Here is a 17,936-nt window from a genome sequence, read left to right as displayed (position 1 = left end):
AGTCTTTTTTCCCCGGAAAAGTAGTGTACGAATGAAGGAAAATAGAACTATTTAAGATGCGTGTAAGTGTGCGCATGTCTGGCCAAGGAAGAGGATCTCCTTTTTTATACAACTCTACATACCTTTAGAGCCTGACCGTTGTCAGAGAATGTTAGATGTCAGGGCCTATCAAGTGAGAGAGGATGTACGACGACCTCCTATTGGTAGAAGGAAGGTTCCACTTTCAGGGAGTCGTAGATCACTAGAATATTCCCTAGCTAGCGTATGACAGTTATTCTCTAACCGAAGGTTATGATTATCTGATATTGTTGTCGCTTAGTGTCTTCCATCTCGCCCAGGTTCAGCTACAGACAACTCGGGATGACCGCTCAGATGTGCTACCATGATTGAGTCTTGATAAATAGGATGAGCTATGGTGAACCGACCGGACTTTATCTGATACCGTGGCGAGAGACCCATCTTTCACGATTTGACCGTCGAAGAGCCGATTGGGAGTTGTCTTAGTAAAAGTACCAAGACTATCTATAAAGCCTGAGCTAGAAAAATTCGATCAGTCAGGGGCAGGCAAGGAACTAGTCCAAGTTTCGTCTTATGTCTCAAATCTGGGGACCTGCCCTGACTGTGACCGACTAGGAATTATGCGGCTGGTGATGCGAAGCAGCCCTGATTCTCGTATTTCCTTAACTGTTGACTGTCACGCCCTCTTGATTATTGACTGTCACGTCTTTTTAATTATTGACTATCATATCTTCTTAACTTTTGACTTTCTAACCTTATCATGCTCCTTCTTTACATACCGTATCAGTATCCATTTTTTTTTTTTTTTTTGGTTAGCACACTTAGAACCCGCAACAATAGAAACTAGTTTTCTTTCTTAACTTCCTGTAAGAATACTATGGGAGGTAGCAATCAGCTTTACATGATTTGAACATGATCCGTCTCAAATGGGTGATGCAACGCATATAAACAAAGTGTTTGATATTAGAAACAGGTTAGTCTTTCTTCCTAGGTATAACGAGACGCAAATGCAATCAGTACACGTTCATCTAAAATTTTAAATAGAATTAAAAATTTGAGGCAACAGGAAGTGGAGACTAGCAAAGTACGATACTGAACCACATTTAGAAAATTATCTCAGCTGGTGCAATCATTTAACCTATCGTTTCATACTTTTATGTTGTTTAATTTATATTTTTATTAATTATTATTTGTTCTAAGAATTTGAGACGTTTGGAACCAAGTTTTCCCATCGTATTTCCAATATTGCCATTCTCATTTTGAACAGTTCGGTGAGGAGAATTTTACTAATGAGCTAACTCTCAGGGGCAACATGAAATTTCACCAAATAAAAATATCTGGTTTTCCCTCTCTCATCCGACAAAAGAGAAGCCCTACCTGGTCACACAGGCGTCGTTGGCTCAGCTGCGCTACTAGCGATACCCTCTTGCCGAACAGCCCGGCACCACCTCGCTCTCTGCGACGCAGGTTGATGCCTTTCTTCTCTCCCTTGGTCACCTTACTTTATTCTGCGCTAGCTAGTAGTTGAACTTTCGCTAACTGTGGTTGTTGCAGAGATGGAATCGTTGTGCAAGGCTGAGAGCAGTGGAGTATGCTCCGTGTACGTGGTGAAGCTGCTAATGTCGGAGATCGTTTTAGCGGCCCAAAATCCCATATTTTGGCTTCTTCTTGCGGTGAGGATGCTTTACCTTTCCACTCGCTTTGCTGATGATAACACTAACCTGGATTTCGTCGCTGGTGTCTTCAATGTCATGATTTTGTTGATTTTGAAGCTTGGGACGGTGCTTTTCCTAAGCTTACCGGAAAAAGTTTAGTTACTTCTGGGGTTTATTCGTTCGTGTTGGGTCAGTGAGACTGTGGGATGCTAAGAGATTGTGTCTATAGCCTTATACTTTTCTTCACACTCTTTTGGGGATTTATGTCATACATCTTGTACGACGCGAGATTGATTAGCTGTGATGCTTCTTAGTTTCGTTTTCATATAGGTTTCCTCAGCATCAGATTTAAGCACAACTCGTTAAATCTCTTGAGCTCAAGACAGTTAGTGAATAACTTCCTGTTTGATTAACTTTAAGTTCTGTAAAAGTAATTGCTTTATATAACCAATGTTATTTGTATTGCAATGATATTTCTCAGCCTATGACCAACAATGGATTTTTTATTGTTGGGTTTTAGGTTTCATTAAGTTGCCATTGGGTGTGCATTTATCTTGGATCATAGATAGTTCCCTTGTTGAATTGGAAGTCATATAAATTTATTGTGCTGCAAAAGATCAGTGATATTGGCCTTTTTAGCAAATGTGAAGCTATAGACTTAGATTAAGGTTTTGACATTTGATCCATGGTTCAAATTTGAGATAGATTATTTTCTGATGCAATTTTTTGCCTTTTAGAATCATCTCATTTTGATGTTGAAAAAAATAGTAGCTATGGGCCATCTTATGTTTCAAATCAAGTATGCCAGGTGAATTAAGTTGATGTCTTCCTTTTGCTTTTAAAAAGATGTTTAGTGTTGATATTGACAATGTTTACCTACTTTATGGTCACAAAGGCTAAGGCATTATTCTGTGGATAAACCATACCTTGTATATATGAATATATGACAAGTTTCCATTGTAGTGCAAAAGAGTATTCAAGTTATTTAAGATTAACCAGTTTAATTCGAGTAACCCTTATACTTGCGTAGCTTTAAATTTGTTCAAATCAACTTTCTTAATTCATATTTACTACTTCTGTCTGATGGTTTTTGTTTCTTGTGATATCGAATCTTTTCAGGGATCACTGTCAAGTAAAATCAATGCCTTGGGTGAAGGATCTGACGTGAGACATATGTATGTTTTACATTTAACTTATTCTTTCAATTGCTTGTTTGCCTGGAGAGAAATGAAAACAGAAAATACAGTAGATGATTGAAAAAATTATTCTGGTTTGTTATTTCTTCTCCCATTTTACTTCAACTAAATACTACATGAGCTTATAATTTCGTATCTTGTTTGGTAGTTCATCAAATTTTTATGATATGCTTTCATGCTTAAGGATATTGAAAAGGAGCAAAGTGGAAACAATGCCTGAGAACAAGGATGATGGTGAGTCTGATGAAGAGGGCGATGATGATGAAGATTCTGGAGATGACGAGGAAGATGATGGTGATGAAGAATTCTCAGGTGAAGAAGGAAATGATGAAGGGGATGAAGATGACAATGACAATGAGACCGATGGTGGAGGAGGGAGTGAAGAGGAAGATGACGATGAGGATGATGGAGATAATGAAGACAACGATGATGAGGATAACGAAGATGAGGAAGATGATGATGAAGAAGAACACTCGCAGCCACCTTCTAAAAAGAAAAAGTGAGCTTCCTTTTGATTCTAGCTAATGATGATTAAGCGTCAGTGATCTTTTATTTAGTAGTTAGGCAGCTGAGCTAATTACGTTTGAATGCATTCCAGTGTTTCTTTCATTTTAATATTCTTCCTGTACTGTTATTTTATTCTAGTCTGAATGCTATTAAGGTTGTTACCTCTTAGAACTTAGTTGGATTATATTAGATGAGATTTCATTGTTGACTGGTGTTGCATTGTTGTTTCGTTATCCGAATGGTTTCAAAAAAATTTCAGGGTTTGATGGTGCTTTATGACAGTAATTATGGTTGACATATATCTACGTACATCTTAAGATATGGTGTATCTTAAGATATAGACGTAATAAAGTTGAACTCAACAAATTGACAGCTAAAGCTTTCATCTTTTCTTAGCGATTATTTTGTTATTGATAAAATTAGTTAGTCTCATTATTTATTTTGAAATGATTGATTCAATTTTATAGAATTTTTCCATTAGCTATCGTAAATTGGGAAATTTTCGTGGCGGACGGTCAAAAAAAATACAGCATTCTTTGAATGCCCACCTCATTGTGATTATTTCTTCTAGTTAATTGGACGTAGGGATGAAAAAAATTTGATTAAAATTAGGTTTGATTTATTAGAAAATTTAGTTTTTTTTTAAAAATAGTTATTTCGGTTTCATTGTGATTTTAAAAAGTTTTATGCTTGAACAAAATTAATATGAATTTTTCATATTAATCTTTTTATTTCTAGGTATAATCGAGTTGTTTATGACATGATAAATTTTATAGTAAGGATTAAATCTGGATAAAAAATTTTATAGTAAGGATTAAATCTGGATAAAAATTGAGGAATTATTCTCTTATGTCATAGTCAATTTTAATTTTTTTTAATTTACTTTTCTTCTAAGAATATGGGATAGTCATATTGCAGCTCAGATTCTCTGGATCGTTTTTTACGATCCAGGGGATGACCCTTGATATGGATTGGTGGAGATGAATGGCCCCTATCTATTTTATGAATGAGGACTATTCATTTCATCAATCCATGCCAAGAGACTATCCTTTGGATTGTAAAAAATGATCTAGAGGATTTCATCATATTGGGATAGTCAGTGGGACTCTGAGAACAATGAATTTTATCTTTAGCACAATCTTTTATAAATTTCTTTGTATGAGATTGGTTTGTACTATTGTGGACTGAGTAAAATATTATTTAAATTAAAATAATTATTTTTAATTTATTCAGTTATATTTTAAATTTTGAAAATTGATTAAATTGATTGATATTTTTTAAAAAAAATTCTTTGTTTTAAATTGATTGATGCAATTGACTGATATGTTTAAAAGAAAAATAGCGATTTGATTTTCATTCATGTGCAATTGATACATAAAAATTAAAAATTGATTAATTCAATACTATTTAAAAATGTTTAATTTCAAAACATCTGGACTTGTGATTCACATTGGTCCAACCCTTTTGCTTAGTTTTCTCATTTGAAAATATTTGAGATTTTTAATTTCTATATAATTTGACAGACAAAATATAATTATATGCATTATAAATTTATAATATCAGATAACTTCTACGCATGAGATTGAGATTAATTTATCGGGTACGGTTATAATGACCGACCCGAAACCCGAAAACCAGATCCGAGACACATTAGAAGTCCACTCCGAATCTCCGATGCCATGCCTCCATTCCCCTGCAGCGACTGGGAGGAGTCGGAGAACACAAGGAGCGGGAAAGGTAGACCTCGAAGGATGCCGGAGTTGCCGGAGGTGGAGGTGGCGCGGAGGGCGATTGAGGAGCATTGTGTAGGGAAGAGGATCGTCCAATGCTCGGTCGCCGACGACCCTAAGGTCATTGACGGCGTCACGCCCTCGGATCTAGAGTCCGCCCTCGTTGGCAAGACCATCGTAGCAGCCCTCCGCAAGGGAAAGAACCTATGGCTCCGCCTCGATTCCCCGCCCTTCCCTACATTCCAGTTCGGTCGGTATTTCGTCACGCTAAAATATTTGCCCTTTAGATCATTGCGCCAACTTTAGTGGTGTGCTTTGTTCGGTTCTAGGTATGGCGGGGGCTATCTACATTAAAGGCGTGACGCTGACAAAGTATAAAAGGTTTTACATTTTTCCTCGCATCTGGATCATCGTATCGAAGCAGCGACGAAGTTTGAAGTTGTTATTACTTTACGTCTTCTTTGTTGCATTTAGGTCTGCGGTGAGCGATGCGGATGAATGGCCTTCAACATACTCTAAAGTGTTGCTTAAAGTATGACTTCTTCCTCTCCATCATTTTCCTCCTACCTTGATTATTCTGTGCATTCTCTCTTTTGCTTTGTGTGAGTAGTTAAACGAAGATGTACTTCCTATTTTGTGTAAAGTAGAGCGCTCTGAACTGCTTGATGAACAGTTTGGGGCATAACTTCTGCAACCTCATCAAGATAATTTAGTGTTGCTTAACTGTATTACGTCATTGTCTTCATCGACAAACAACTGAACTAGAACTGGGATGCTCATTAAACTCTTGTCTGTAAAGAGAAGAAATTTCTGACGAGCCTTTGAAGTGATATTATTTGACTTGATTGGTATATATACTTCTTAAAACCAAAATTGATATACTCATGTCAACTTCAGTACAAAGTCGTTTACCAATCCATACTAACTCATTGTGCTCTAACAAATTGTTATAGCAAAACATACGGACTTGCTTGATAACTTTCTGATCAACTAAGATATAATCCACTATTAGTACAGATATTAAGTAATTTTCAGTAGGTATTGTTCATTCTGTTCATTCAAAAAAGGAAAAAAAATATAACTATTAAGGAAAACCATGCCATTGAAAATGCAACAAAAAAACTAGAATTCCAGTTTCTAGTATGATTGATTTTAGCTAAGGCATAGGGTCATTCTGTGTTGCTGCATGGTTTTGGCACCTCGATCCACTGAGGGGTCTACTTGTATCGATGGATCCTTTTTCATTTTGGTCTTTTAAGGACAATTCCATATTGAACAGGTGACCATGGTGTTATGAGTTGATTTTGTTTCCCTGTTAAAATGTACTTAAATCAATATATATTCTCTCTTTTTATTTACTGTTAAAAAATGCCATGTTTCTTATCTGGCTACATCTTGTTTGCTAAATTTACAGCTTGATGATGGATTGGAGCTTTCTTTTACCGATAAGAGACGTTTTGCCCGGGTTCGCTTACTTGAAGATGTGATCCTCCAGCATTAGTCACACCCTAAATACACTTATTTCAGTTCTAATAAATGCTTCACTATTCTTAATGTTTTGTTTTTGCAGCCAAAATCAGTAGCTCCTATTTCTGAACTTGGCCCAGATGCATTGTTAGGGCTTATGCCAATCGATGCCTTTATGGCATCACTGAGCAAAAAGAAGATTGCAATAAAGGCTCTTTTACTTGATCAGGTCTTAAAGTTTGATCTCCAATATACCTTATTATTATGCTATCATGAAAGACCTGTGACAACCCAAAGCAACCAGTCTTGAATTGACAATTGCAATAAATCTGTCTAGCTTGATACTCATAGAAACAAAGAATTTTGCAAACTGCTTTATCCTTTTTGTTGATGACATTTTTTATCAGAAGGCGCATTCCATTGAGGATATCCTTACTACTGCATAAGTTATAAAGAATTAATCTAGTAGTTGTTTATTGATCATCAAAAGAAGAAACATAATAATATGATGATTTACTGATACAAGTAATTCAAGTTTAAAGCTCTCTGTTCATTAACTTTACTAAACACAATCAATTAAGTATATTAGAAGTGGCGCCTTTGATAGTTTGGCACTTCGCATCCTTAATTTTATCATAGTTGATGCAGATAAAATCCTGTGCGGTTATTAATAAAGGGAAATATTATCTTGTTTGTCTGTTTTTGACATAATATACTACAACTAAACACGATGTGGGATTAAACCAATAACTCATCTATTATATTCTCTAATAACTACTAACAGAAAATAATCACTTGGAAATTACAAGGGGCTATATACAACATACCACTGAGTAGATAAGCCATTTGATGGTATAAAGCGGAGATCTTTTAAAAGAAAATTGAAGTAGACAGAATACTAACAAACAACAAGGATGTGCATTTTCCACAAACAATATTTAAATTCATCTTGTAACATGAAGCAAAAAAGCTAACCAAAAAATTTAAATCAACTAAGGCACATAATGATGAGTGATGAGGATAAGTATACTGAAGCAACAAACTAGGAACTTTGATGATGTAACACTTTAGATTAGAATTTGTGACAATCTTTAAGATTTTATATTCAAAAGACAACTTTGATGATGATCTTCAAAATATTTGGTGCAATCTTCTTCCCATGGCCTCCGAATTGAAGATCCTATGAGATGCTAGGTGCATGAACTGGCAACTCGTGAAAAATTTGAGAGTAATATATAGATTATGATTCTACTATCTACTCTTGAGATGAAGAGTTAATATTCCAAGAGGGTTCTGAGACATGGATGTCAGATAAGACTGAGCAAAGTTTTGATATCTACTTGCGTGAAAATGGATACTAGAAGTGTAACAAAGATTAGACTATCTTTCAAAGTTGTAATTCATGCAAAAACTAGTAAAAATTTTGCAAATAAAATTGAGATTAGAGTTCTGGCATCTAGGTGTTAGAAGAGATGGATGACAACTATTCTCATATTAAACAAATGATAAATGTTGATGTAATTGAGAGGGAAGCAAGAGAAAAATGAGGAAAGTGGAAAACTTGAAGATTTTGTAGAACAAATGTATTGGGTCTACACTATCTCTCTTGTTCTCATTTTTTTCTTGTTCTCAATTTTTAGTCTAGTTGGGATACATTGGTGCTGTAAGAAAAGCAATAGGAACAAGAAAATAAGATAAATGACGGAAGAAGCACATTTGAACAGACAAACAACATGGCAAGAGATGTGGATTACAATTTGGGTAAAGGTTTTCTCAAGGTAAGGGATAGGGATTGACTCGAGTTTATATGGTGGTCGAGATGAGAAGGGATGTGGAAGTCACACAACACAGAAATAAGATACTAGGAGATCAGTGTATGAGACATGGAGAAAAGAGAGTGTGTGGTAAAATTTATATGCCAGTTGATGCATTGATGACCTGGTTGTCTTGTGATTTTGTTGTAAGGCAGGAAGAATACAAGGATTGGGTGGGGCTTAAGGAGGCACAGAGGAACATGCAAGAAAAGTGGATGTATTGGTTTATCCATAGCTTGTGAAGGGAAGTGTAGCAGATGGAGATGATGCTTAGTGGGAGGAAGAGGAGGTTGTGGAAGTGTTAGAAGATGAGGCTAGAGGTAGGGGGTATAGTAATAGGCATTGTGAATTGCGGGTTTCACATGGGCAACTGAGAGGGGCAAATTGAGAGGAATTGGTGCTATGGATAAAGGTGTCAGTAGGTGTGCATGGGCCTGAGAACGCCTGTCTCCATTGGGCATGCTTGGCCCAACACTGCTACAACATGGGTGGAGATGGTCCTAGTCCAGGCCAGATGGATCTGGCTACAACTGTATTGTGCCCCACATGGACCTCCTGATGGACTAGCTCACTGGGCTAGAAATTTAATAATAAAAAAATATAAAATAATAAAATATGTAAATAATAAAAAAATAAGGATTCATTGATATTTTTCAGTTTTCTATATTCAGCTTTAAATTCAACATTTGACTTCATATTGACACCAAATTGTCTGTCTAGTTGTAAAAAGGCATCAGTTAGTTAACTCTTTGTATCAGTTTCTAGCATAACATTATTGTTCAGATATAACTTTTTTCATCATGGCAGAGTTACATTTCAGGCATTGGCAATTGGATAGCAGATGAAGTGCTTTACCAGGTATTTATATATGATTCTATATGCCATTGTGTTTTAATATGTATGGAAACATTGTCTTTTTCTTGTCGACCAGAAAATTGTTGGTGCACTGCTGCTTAACATGAAGGGGTTTATGTTTGATTTTGCTTGTAATTGTCTCTACTGAAAAAAGTGACAGCATAAAAATAGAAAGGAATAGGAGGGGAGCCTTGGCACAATGGTAAAGTTGTTGCTTTGCGACCAAAAGGTTACAGGTTCGAATCCTGGTAATATCCTATTGCAAAAAGTAGGGTAAGGCTCCGTACAATGCATCCTTCATCGGGACCCCGCATCACGGAGGGAGCTTTGTACACGAGGTTGCCCTTTTATAAAAATAGAAATACTGTAGTAAATCAAACTTGAGAACAAACATTGAATTTTACCTAGAGGGAAAAACAAAAAGAAAAAGTGTGTTTTTGTCTTTCCTGATACAGTTTAACTATTAATCTAGTCAAACAAACAGCATGTAACATTTAAGTCCAAGTTGGGGAACTCAACCTCACTACCAAGCATGAAATTGGGTAAAATTTTCCATGTTTATTCATTCCACCTGACAGAACCTCATTCTTTGATTGATAATTATGATATTTTCTCAATTTTATATGAATAATATCTTATATTCAAAAACTAGCCAGTTGTAATTATGATTCCCTATGTTCAACAATCTAGGCAAAGATTCATCCTAATCAAATTGCTTCAAGCTTGTCAAGAGAGAGTTGCAAGGCATTGCATAATTGCATCAAGGAGGTGAGTCTTTTATAATTCCTTCAATTGAAAATTGAATTCAGGTTAGTGAAACTATGTTTAAAAAAAACTGTTTTTTGAGTAACATTTGAAATTAATGCTGATTTCAGCTCTTCAATTATTCTCTGGTTTAATAATATTATCTTTTCTATAGCATGAGGAGAGTGCGTGTGAAGTTCAATGGATAATACTAGGTAGTGATAATTTTGACTAGTTAATCAATGTATTTACAGGTTATTGAGAAGGCCCTGGAAGTTGGAGCTGATAGTAGTCAATTCTCCCAGGACTGGATTTTTCATTCTCGCGAGAAGAAACCTGGGAATGCTTTCGTGGCTGGTTTGCCCTATTATAAATTGAAATGCTGTTATTTCGATTTACTTATGCGTTCTTTAAAGCATTATAAATTATATTTCGGTTGGTTTGATGTTTATGTAACTGATCTTGATTATTAATTGCTAAAATTCTGTCTTAATTGTAATACACTTTACCTTCCTTCTCATTACAGTTTCTGTTAGAACTAAGAATACAACCCTGGGATTGGGTAGTGTGCTGACTTCTTTTTCTTAGATTTTCTATCCACCTTTTTATTTCAATCATTTTGGAATGCAAATTTATTTTGTCCTCAGTTGTAAGCTTAAGATATTGATGAGAGGCAACCCTTATCCAGCTGTTACACTCAACTTTTCTGCTATGTATTTAATAATTGAGTTGTAGTTTAAGGTTCTCAACTTTTTGGTGAAACTAATGGCTAAAATATATACTTGTTCTAAACCTTATCAAGCCTTTAATGTTTAATTTTGTTTCGTCCATCCTTCTGATAGCAAATCATGAATACTTGTATGTTCCCCATGTCTTGGCCATTTGCACTAATGGCTAGTAGCCACCCATGATTTACCTCCTTCATGTTGGCCTAGGGACAGGTTGGCGGGGGCGCTGGGGGTGAGCGAATCGCCTTTTGCCACATGAATACTTGTATGTTCTTAATACTTGTATGTTCTTGGGGTCAAAACTCAACGCATCCGAGCATGCCCTTCCCCATGCCTTGGCCACTTGCACTAATCGCTAGTAGCCACCCATAATTTAGCTCCTTCGTGTTGGCCTAGGGACGGGTTGGCGGGGGCGCTGGGGGTGAGCGAATCACCTTTTGCCACATGAATACTTGTATGTTGCCCCCACGGGCTGACACAGTTGGTTCATGCAAGGGTATTGCTGCCAATATGCATAGGCTCAATTCTAGCGGGCATGGAATACCCCAAGTGCCTCAACCCTTCCTTGCATGCGCTGTTGTTGCTAGGCAAAACCCCCCGTGATTTATCTCCCTTCCAGATAGTAGGGGCCCACCCTAGAGGGGTTGCCGAGGTGACGTTTTACCTTTGCTGCCAATGAATACATGTATGTTGCCCCACAGATTGGCGCAGTTGGTACATTCATGAGATGAGTGGTTGCTCCAATAAGTTTAGTGTCAATTCTCAGCGGATGTAAAATTCCTCGTTGGGTGCCTAACCTTCCCATGCAAAGGATCGCTGCGCTAAGGCAAATGTCTCTCGTGATTTATCCTCCTCCAGAGAATGTGGGCCCGCCTTGGAAGGGCTGCTAAGATAACGGCTTCATCTTTTGCTCCAATAAATACCTGTATGTTTTCAACTGCTAATTACGGTCATGTATGTGAATCGTTCATGCTGGGAAGGGCAAAGGAAGCAGAATCATGAAGATATGGTTTTAATTACGCATCAAGAACTGGATTAACACTGAGCATTTCCCAGAAAAGATAATAAAACAGTGTGATTATGAATTAACATAAGTGCTGGAACAATATTACATCAAAATGATCGGAATTTGGATGCGCTTGTGTTGATAAGCCACAAGAGACGATGCAAGATTGTGTCATATGGTAGATGTCAGAAAACGTTTTGCTGCTTATACAGCCAAACTGCATATGCCTGCAAGTGTTTGCATACTGCCAAAAACAATGAATTGCTTTGATTGATTGATATGCATTTTTCTATCATAAGGACCACGTAGTTTTGACATATAACCTTATATGTCAAAATGCTATGCATTTTTGTGACTTCATTGAGTTGAACATTTTTATGACTGGGACTGCATTTGTGAGTCAATCATTGATTGCCTGGATATGCTTTTTTTAACATTGTATATTATAAGCACATTAGTCGGGAATTTAGTATTGTTATTTCTCATCTCCACATCTTACCTTTGGAATTCTCTCCTTGTATTGGTGCATCTGTCTTTCGAGAAAATACGTGTTCCTTTTTTCTACATGTTCAAATTTAATTATTCAGGGCAATGTTCAAACGAACTAATAATATCAATATGCTATTCTTTGACAGGGAAGAAAATAGAATTCATCACAGTAGGTGGTAGAGTAAGTTCTTCCACTTAACTCGTTACAATTAATCAATTCATGTAAGTTATGAATCGTGCATTTGTGCAGACTTCAGCATATGTACCAGAGTTACAGAAGTTAACTGCAAATCAGTTGGAAGAGGCCTCTTACAAGAAATCAGCCAAGACAAGGTCCATCAAAAATGTTGACAAGGAAGAATCAACAAGTGAGAAAGAGGAGTCCAACAAAATCTCAAAGAAAACGAAAGATCCCAAGAGGCAGGCAAAGAAAACTGGTGAAACCAAAAACACTAGTAGTTCAGGCAAAGGGAAGACACAGAAACAAGATGAATCTGCACTCGGCTCGCTGAAGAAGAGAAAAGAATCCAATCAAGCTGAAACACGACAGAAGAAAGCAAAGAAGTAAGTTATCTTAGAGGGCTATTTTTCTTTTGCACCAGGAAGCATCTTTAGAAGAAGCATATACCTATAAAATACTTCCGACCTCATTTTGTTTTAGGATGTAGATCTGTCGACTCTGTTAACTTTGCTTGTAAATATATTATGGTAACTGCCGCTGCCATGAAATCTTTTGCTATTAACTTAACAGCGTTCAGGCAAAGAAACAGTTTAATCAAATGGCCAAAGCAGATGCTTTTGTGTAGCTAACAGCATTAACAAGCCCTAACGCACTGATCTCTGTCGTGTCAATGGGCGACAGATTCCCCATTACAGCCTAAAGCTTCATCAAACCTTCATGGAGGGACCTCTAAGCCAGCTTTAACTTTACTCTGCCATTATAGGAGGAAGAACATGCCTACATGGTTCCCTAATTGGGCTTTGTCCACATTCCAACTCACCCACGTTGCATCAGTTCTTACAGCTCGGATCAGTAGAAGTAATCCAGTGATTAAGCATGCACAAAGACAAGGAGGAACAAGGAGGCGAGGTGACTGCATAAGACGCATGTGGCTGTTGCTACATAAAGCAGATCCAAGAACTGGGTGCAGGGATTGTTGGGGAGCAGATGGAGCGGAACAATTCCTGTGCTTTGATTGTTTAGGATGGCGTGCACTCGAAGTAGCCCAGCACAACGCACACATTAAGGTCACACACTCTGCTATGTCCACACATCAACAAGGCAATGTAGAGAGAGATGCATCTGTTTCAGAAGAAGACATTTCCGCCCATCTCATTAACCAGATTCAGATCTCGGTTTCACTTTGTCAGTGAGGAAGATTTAGACTGAGAAAGTTAGATTTAGGCTGAGAATTCAAATTTGTAGAGTTCATTTATCAAACACTCTCTAAATATGCACCAAAAAAAAAAAAACAGGGAAAAGCACACTGTACTACATGATGGGCGGCAAGTGACAGCTCAGCAATGGATGGAACCCGAGGAAGATCTACACGTATGCTTAGGAATCCAATTACTGAATAATTGGCAAACTAAAGCCAAAGTAGCTACAGGGTGTCACAAAAGCTTCCAACAATAGCCAAACCCTTTTGAATTAGGACAACACAAACTGTGTCTGTGGCAGCAGCTCTGTCACCTGTCCACAATGTGTTGTCTTGCCATAACTCAAAGTTCTTATTTTACAGAGTAGAAGGTGGTGACTGCACTGCTACAATTAGTGAGGAGGCCGGAGAAGTAGAAGGACAAGGTAAGAGTAGTTTCAGCTGTTTTTGTTGTTTTTTTAATCTCCCTATTCTTCTTGGGATTGGGTAAGGTCACATATCATTCTTACTCGCCCAAAAAAAAAAATCCTCTCCTTTTTCTTTTCTCTTCTCTCTTCTCTCTTATAAGTAGGCAACCATATGTTTTTATCTACTTCCACCTCCAATTCTTCTTCATAGTGTCTGCAGATGATGGCCCTCCTTGTAGTTTTCCACAGCTTTCTTGAACTGCATGCAGTAATCCTTTGTGCCGGCGAAGGTGCATGCGATAGTACGGACTGTCGTCGCACACGCCCTTTTTTCTTGTAGTGTGGAAGAACTGAGTGTGTGACTCTGTATCTAAATTGCAGTTCAATAAAGCTGTGGGAAATTACAGTGAGTGGCCTAATTTAAGACTGAGAGCCGGCTTTATACAATCTCCTTCTCTTTGTTTGTCAAGGTCAGACTCCAAAGGAAAGAGAAGATTTCGATTTCAGATCTCAGCTGTGTTCTTCTTTTTCTTTTGTAAAACTTTTTGGTAGATTTATGAGATAAATCTTTGTTCTCGGAAATTATGTCTTAGTTTGTTCTGTATTTGGATGTCAATGATTTATTTTTTTGTTTATCAACTGAATTATGGTTGGAGAAGCAAAATAATTAGCGAGATCCAAGAAACTTTCAGCTCACTGCTACATGGTTGATTGGGCAAAGATTTCCCTTCTATTCAAATATCATATCTTTTTTTTTTTTTTTGAGTTTCTTCTTGAGTTATTTCTATTTTGATTATTTTTCTCTTTTAATTTAACATTTTCAGATAATCTAGGAATACGGCATCAGCACTTTCTTATAATTTGAATTTTTCATCTTTTTGACTGCCATAATTTTGATGAAAATTTCACAATTCAATTTGTGTTGATGGACTCTATGAATTAATTTTCATGGACAGGAACTCTAATGAATTAAACAGCTGATTCATTAAGAGAAAAATACATAATTAATTATTTAAGATCAAATCAAGAAATCTCATTTATTTTCCAATCTTCTCTCCACTTCCATCATATTGACTTTAAAGTCAGATTGCTTGAATTAAAGTCATGAAGGAGAAAGGAGGGAAAGAGTTATAAAATTCCATATGAAGCTTCATTATTTATGTATATTTTATTTGTTACATAAATGTAGAGACAATCATACACATGATATTAAATGATGAAAAGAAGGAATGCACGTGAAATTGAGAGAGAAAATTGTATATAATAAATTCCATTATTCATGAATTACAAAAGTAGATCGACTTGAAATTCTATATTTTTTTTATATGATCCATACTATTTAGACTCACATTTATAATGAATTGTCTATAAGATGCTTTTAAGATATAGAATTTCTTTTCGACACATGATGTTTATACAATATTACTTGTATAAAGAAATTAACAGCATATATCTAATGCTTACAAGTATTATTATTCTTTTTGTGTGTGCGCGCGCTTTTTTAAGGATGAAATTACGAAATCTATTTTTCCTTTTTCTCTTTCTTTCTCTTTGAAGAAACAAGTACGGAAAGCACAGGAAAGGAAAATAATTTTACATGTTCCTAGCTTTCAATTCTCTTTTCTATCTATTTTCTTTATCAATTACACAAAACATAACTTCCATTTAATGCATTAATCAGTGTTTCTGTCTAAAGTGCCAATCATTGAGTGCATCCATATGAATATGAGAGAGTGAGAGAGAGAGATCGAATTGTCACGTAGGGAGGTGCAAATTGGAGAGTCGAATGCAAGATGAGCAGAAGAAGGCAGAGCAAGAACAAGAGCAGGAGCAGGCTTTTTGCAGTGGAGGGTATGGCCATGGCGAGAAGAAAGGGTAGCTTGCTTGGTCGTGGCGTACGCAACGCCAAAAGCAAACTAAAGCCAGCTGACTACACAACCCAAAACAGTAACCTACCAATCAGCTCACCTTTCTTTACTTTTTTTTCTTTTTCTTTTTTTCAATAAATAAATAAATAAGAGGGAAAAAAACAGAGGGAGAGCTGTAAAGGTTTGGTCATCTATGGTTTTTTGGAACTTTTTTTTAATGATTCAGGGATGATCCTTTTATATATATTGATGAGAATAAATGGTCTCTATCTATTTTATAAGTAGAGGTTATCTATTCCACCAATGCATACAAAAAAATCATCCCCTGGACTACAAAAAATGATCCGAGGATCCGGCCTCGCACATGAGCTGTTGAAAAAGTGATGAATGGAGCTGCACGCCACCAAACCATGCAATGCATGCTTGAATGAATGCCTGTGCTAATTAAGTCGCGAGGTCAAGCATTAACTCTGTTGGGGATGTAGCTGAACATTGATAGTTTAGTTCTTTATGGGGAGATTATATAAATGGGCTGAAGAAATGGCTGCTCCCGTTTTGGTTCCGGCCGGCTTGTTGAGATTTAATTACTAGTTCGACCCATCCGATTGAGTTTGACACTGTTGAGTTTAGTGGGTTGAGGATGGTTTGACACACAGTAGCACAGTAGAGAAGCAGACGAATTACTCGCAGTCCAATCTAAGAAACATAAACCATCATTAGAGGGCCAATATTGCAAGACTCACTGTATCCATAACACGACCAATTAACTGCCGTCACTGACTTGTGTTTCAACTTGGTTAGCCATCTGGACAAAATCCCCCCTGTCAAGGATTTGATCTCCACGTAGATAAAAGAAAAGACAAAAATGACAATCTTCTCTCAGTGGATGACTGCGACAAAAGGTTGCTGTAGAGGCTGCAGTGGTGACAACTGTTGTAGAGAGAAAGACCATCGTATGGCGTCTGTTCTCACGTTGCTGCAGATACACATTCGCAACTATTCCTAGATCATCTACAGCTCTAGCACTTGCGCAGATCGTTCTTATTTTTATTAAATCCAGGTGTCTGATTCGTCAGATTAATTATTCCAATTTTGATCCTTTGCTTTGCCACGGCAGTTCGTAAATTGGTAAGCACGATGATTCTGACTGATGGTGCCCTGGGTGAATGAGATTTGAATCCTAGCTAGAAGTTGGAGGAGAGATAGAATACAGCAATAGTGTGATTTTATTAGGAGTGGAATGGGATAGGGACTCGTCTCATAATTATCTTATCCAATTCCCGTCTCGATAATAATTGAGAATTTTTTTTTCTCCCGATCCCATACCTGACATGTGTCGGGACCCGAATGTTCGGAATCCCATCGGGTAGGGAGATGATATCCCGAATGTTTTCAAAAAGAACCAATGAAAATATGACGCTGATCTTAAATTTAATAAAAAAAAATCAGTTGGTCATTGACTAAATTATGAGTTGCATTTCATTATGCAGTAGCATTTTGCCTCCTACTGGATTCACATTGCTTAATGAGTCCGTGACCAATTTGCATGCAAGAAAAAGTCCGTGACCAATTTGCATGCAAGAAAAATAATAGAGATACATATCAATAGCTCGCTCACACAATAAAATGGCTCAAACTATCCAATAACAGTGCATAAGTAGTGAAACACAATGATATCCGCATATGACTTTGAGTCCAAGATAACAATCATTATATATTGTCAAACTCCATTGTCAAGGAAGTTAGCTCAATCAAACTACTCCAGTCTAGTGTTTGATGTAGTTTGTATGCCAATGATGTAGTTTGAAACATGAACTGGACCACTAGTTTTATGGCATGGAGCTGGTAGGAAAATCAATCTGCTTCACCTTAAACACAAATCGAAACCTGCAACCAAAATAGAGGACATTGATCACTGAGCCTGTAGAGATTGAAGTAATACTTATGGACAAATTGAAGTCTAAAATGATACATTTGATTACATCCAAGACAACGACCTTAGAGAAGGCTATGCGCAACAGGACAAAAATGCAACAATTCAGATACGTTCAGAGAAATTTCTTAAGCTGACAT

The 17,936-nt window shown here is 36.9% G+C and overlaps 2 protein-coding genes across 5 annotated transcripts; both read left to right on the top strand.

Annotated features, from left to right (window-relative positions):
- Positions 1-1,328: 1,328 nt before the first annotated feature.
- Positions 1,329-3,551, top strand: LOC122021527 (glutamic acid-rich protein-like). Its single transcript, XM_042579652.1, has 4 exons — positions 1,329-1,485; positions 1,573-1,691; positions 2,793-2,848; positions 3,054-3,551. Exons 2-4 carry the CDS (start codon positions 1,575-1,577, stop codon positions 3,370-3,372), a joined length of 492 nt encoding a protein of 163 aa, XP_042435586.1. The 5' UTR covers positions 1,329-1,485; positions 1,573-1,574; the 3' UTR covers positions 3,373-3,551.
- A 1,489-nt stretch (positions 3,552-5,040) lies between these two features.
- LOC122021510 (formamidopyrimidine-DNA glycosylase-like) lies at positions 5,041-14,580 on the top strand. Of its 4 annotated transcripts, none has more exons than XR_006122565.1 (11): positions 5,041-5,356; positions 5,436-5,487; positions 5,581-5,638; positions 6,521-6,589; positions 6,677-6,802; positions 9,195-9,245; positions 9,933-10,010; positions 10,241-10,343; positions 12,356-12,390; positions 12,460-14,013; positions 14,377-14,580. XR_006122565.1 is itself a non-coding variant. In XM_042579637.1 (10 exons), the coding sequence occupies exons 1-10, from the start codon at positions 5,056-5,058 to the stop codon at positions 12,775-12,777; spliced, it is 1,191 nt and encodes a 396-aa protein (XP_042435571.1). In that variant the 5' UTR covers positions 5,041-5,055; the 3' UTR covers positions 12,778-14,580. The 4 variants fall into 4 exon arrangements, 1 of the variants encoding a protein (XP_042435571.1); XR_006122564.1 differs by having other exon boundaries at positions 14,216-14,580; XR_006122562.1 differs by having other exon boundaries at positions 14,207-14,580.
- The last annotated feature ends 3,356 nt before the right edge of the window (positions 14,581-17,936 follow it).

The sequence above is a fragment of the Zingiber officinale genome, chromosome 1A (assembly GCF_018446385.1).
Source record: "Zingiber officinale cultivar Zhangliang chromosome 1A, Zo_v1.1, whole genome shotgun sequence".
Classification (NCBI taxonomy): Eukaryota; Viridiplantae; Streptophyta; class Magnoliopsida; order Zingiberales; family Zingiberaceae; genus Zingiber; species Zingiber officinale.
The sequence above is the reverse complement of the archived record's forward strand: the minus strand, read 5'-3'. Positions and strand labels throughout refer to the sequence as shown.

Bases quoted from the DNA above. Each gene is read 5' to 3' on its own strand.
- LOC122021527 (XM_042579652.1), top strand. From the start codon at position 1,575: ATGGAATCGTTGTGCAAGGCTGAGAGCAGTGGAGTATGCTCCGTGTAC. The intron at 1,692-2,792 runs GTGAGGATGCTT...GAATCTTTTCAG, and splicing joins TATTTTGGCTTCTTCTTGCG to GGATCACTGTCAAGTAAAAT. The intron at 2,849-3,053 runs GTATGTTTTACA...TTCATGCTTAAG, and splicing joins GGATCTGACGTGAGACATAT to GATATTGAAAAGGAGCAAAG.
- LOC122021510 (XM_042579637.1), top strand. From the start codon at position 5,056: ATGCCTCCATTCCCCTGCAGCGACTGGGAGGAGTCGGAGAACACAAGG. The intron at 5,357-5,435 runs GTCGGTATTTCG...GTTCGGTTCTAG, and splicing joins CTTCCCTACATTCCAGTTCG to GTATGGCGGGGGCTATCTAC. The intron at 10,011-10,240 runs GTGAGTCTTTTA...ATGTATTTACAG, and splicing joins TGCATAATTGCATCAAGGAG to GTTATTGAGAAGGCCCTGGA.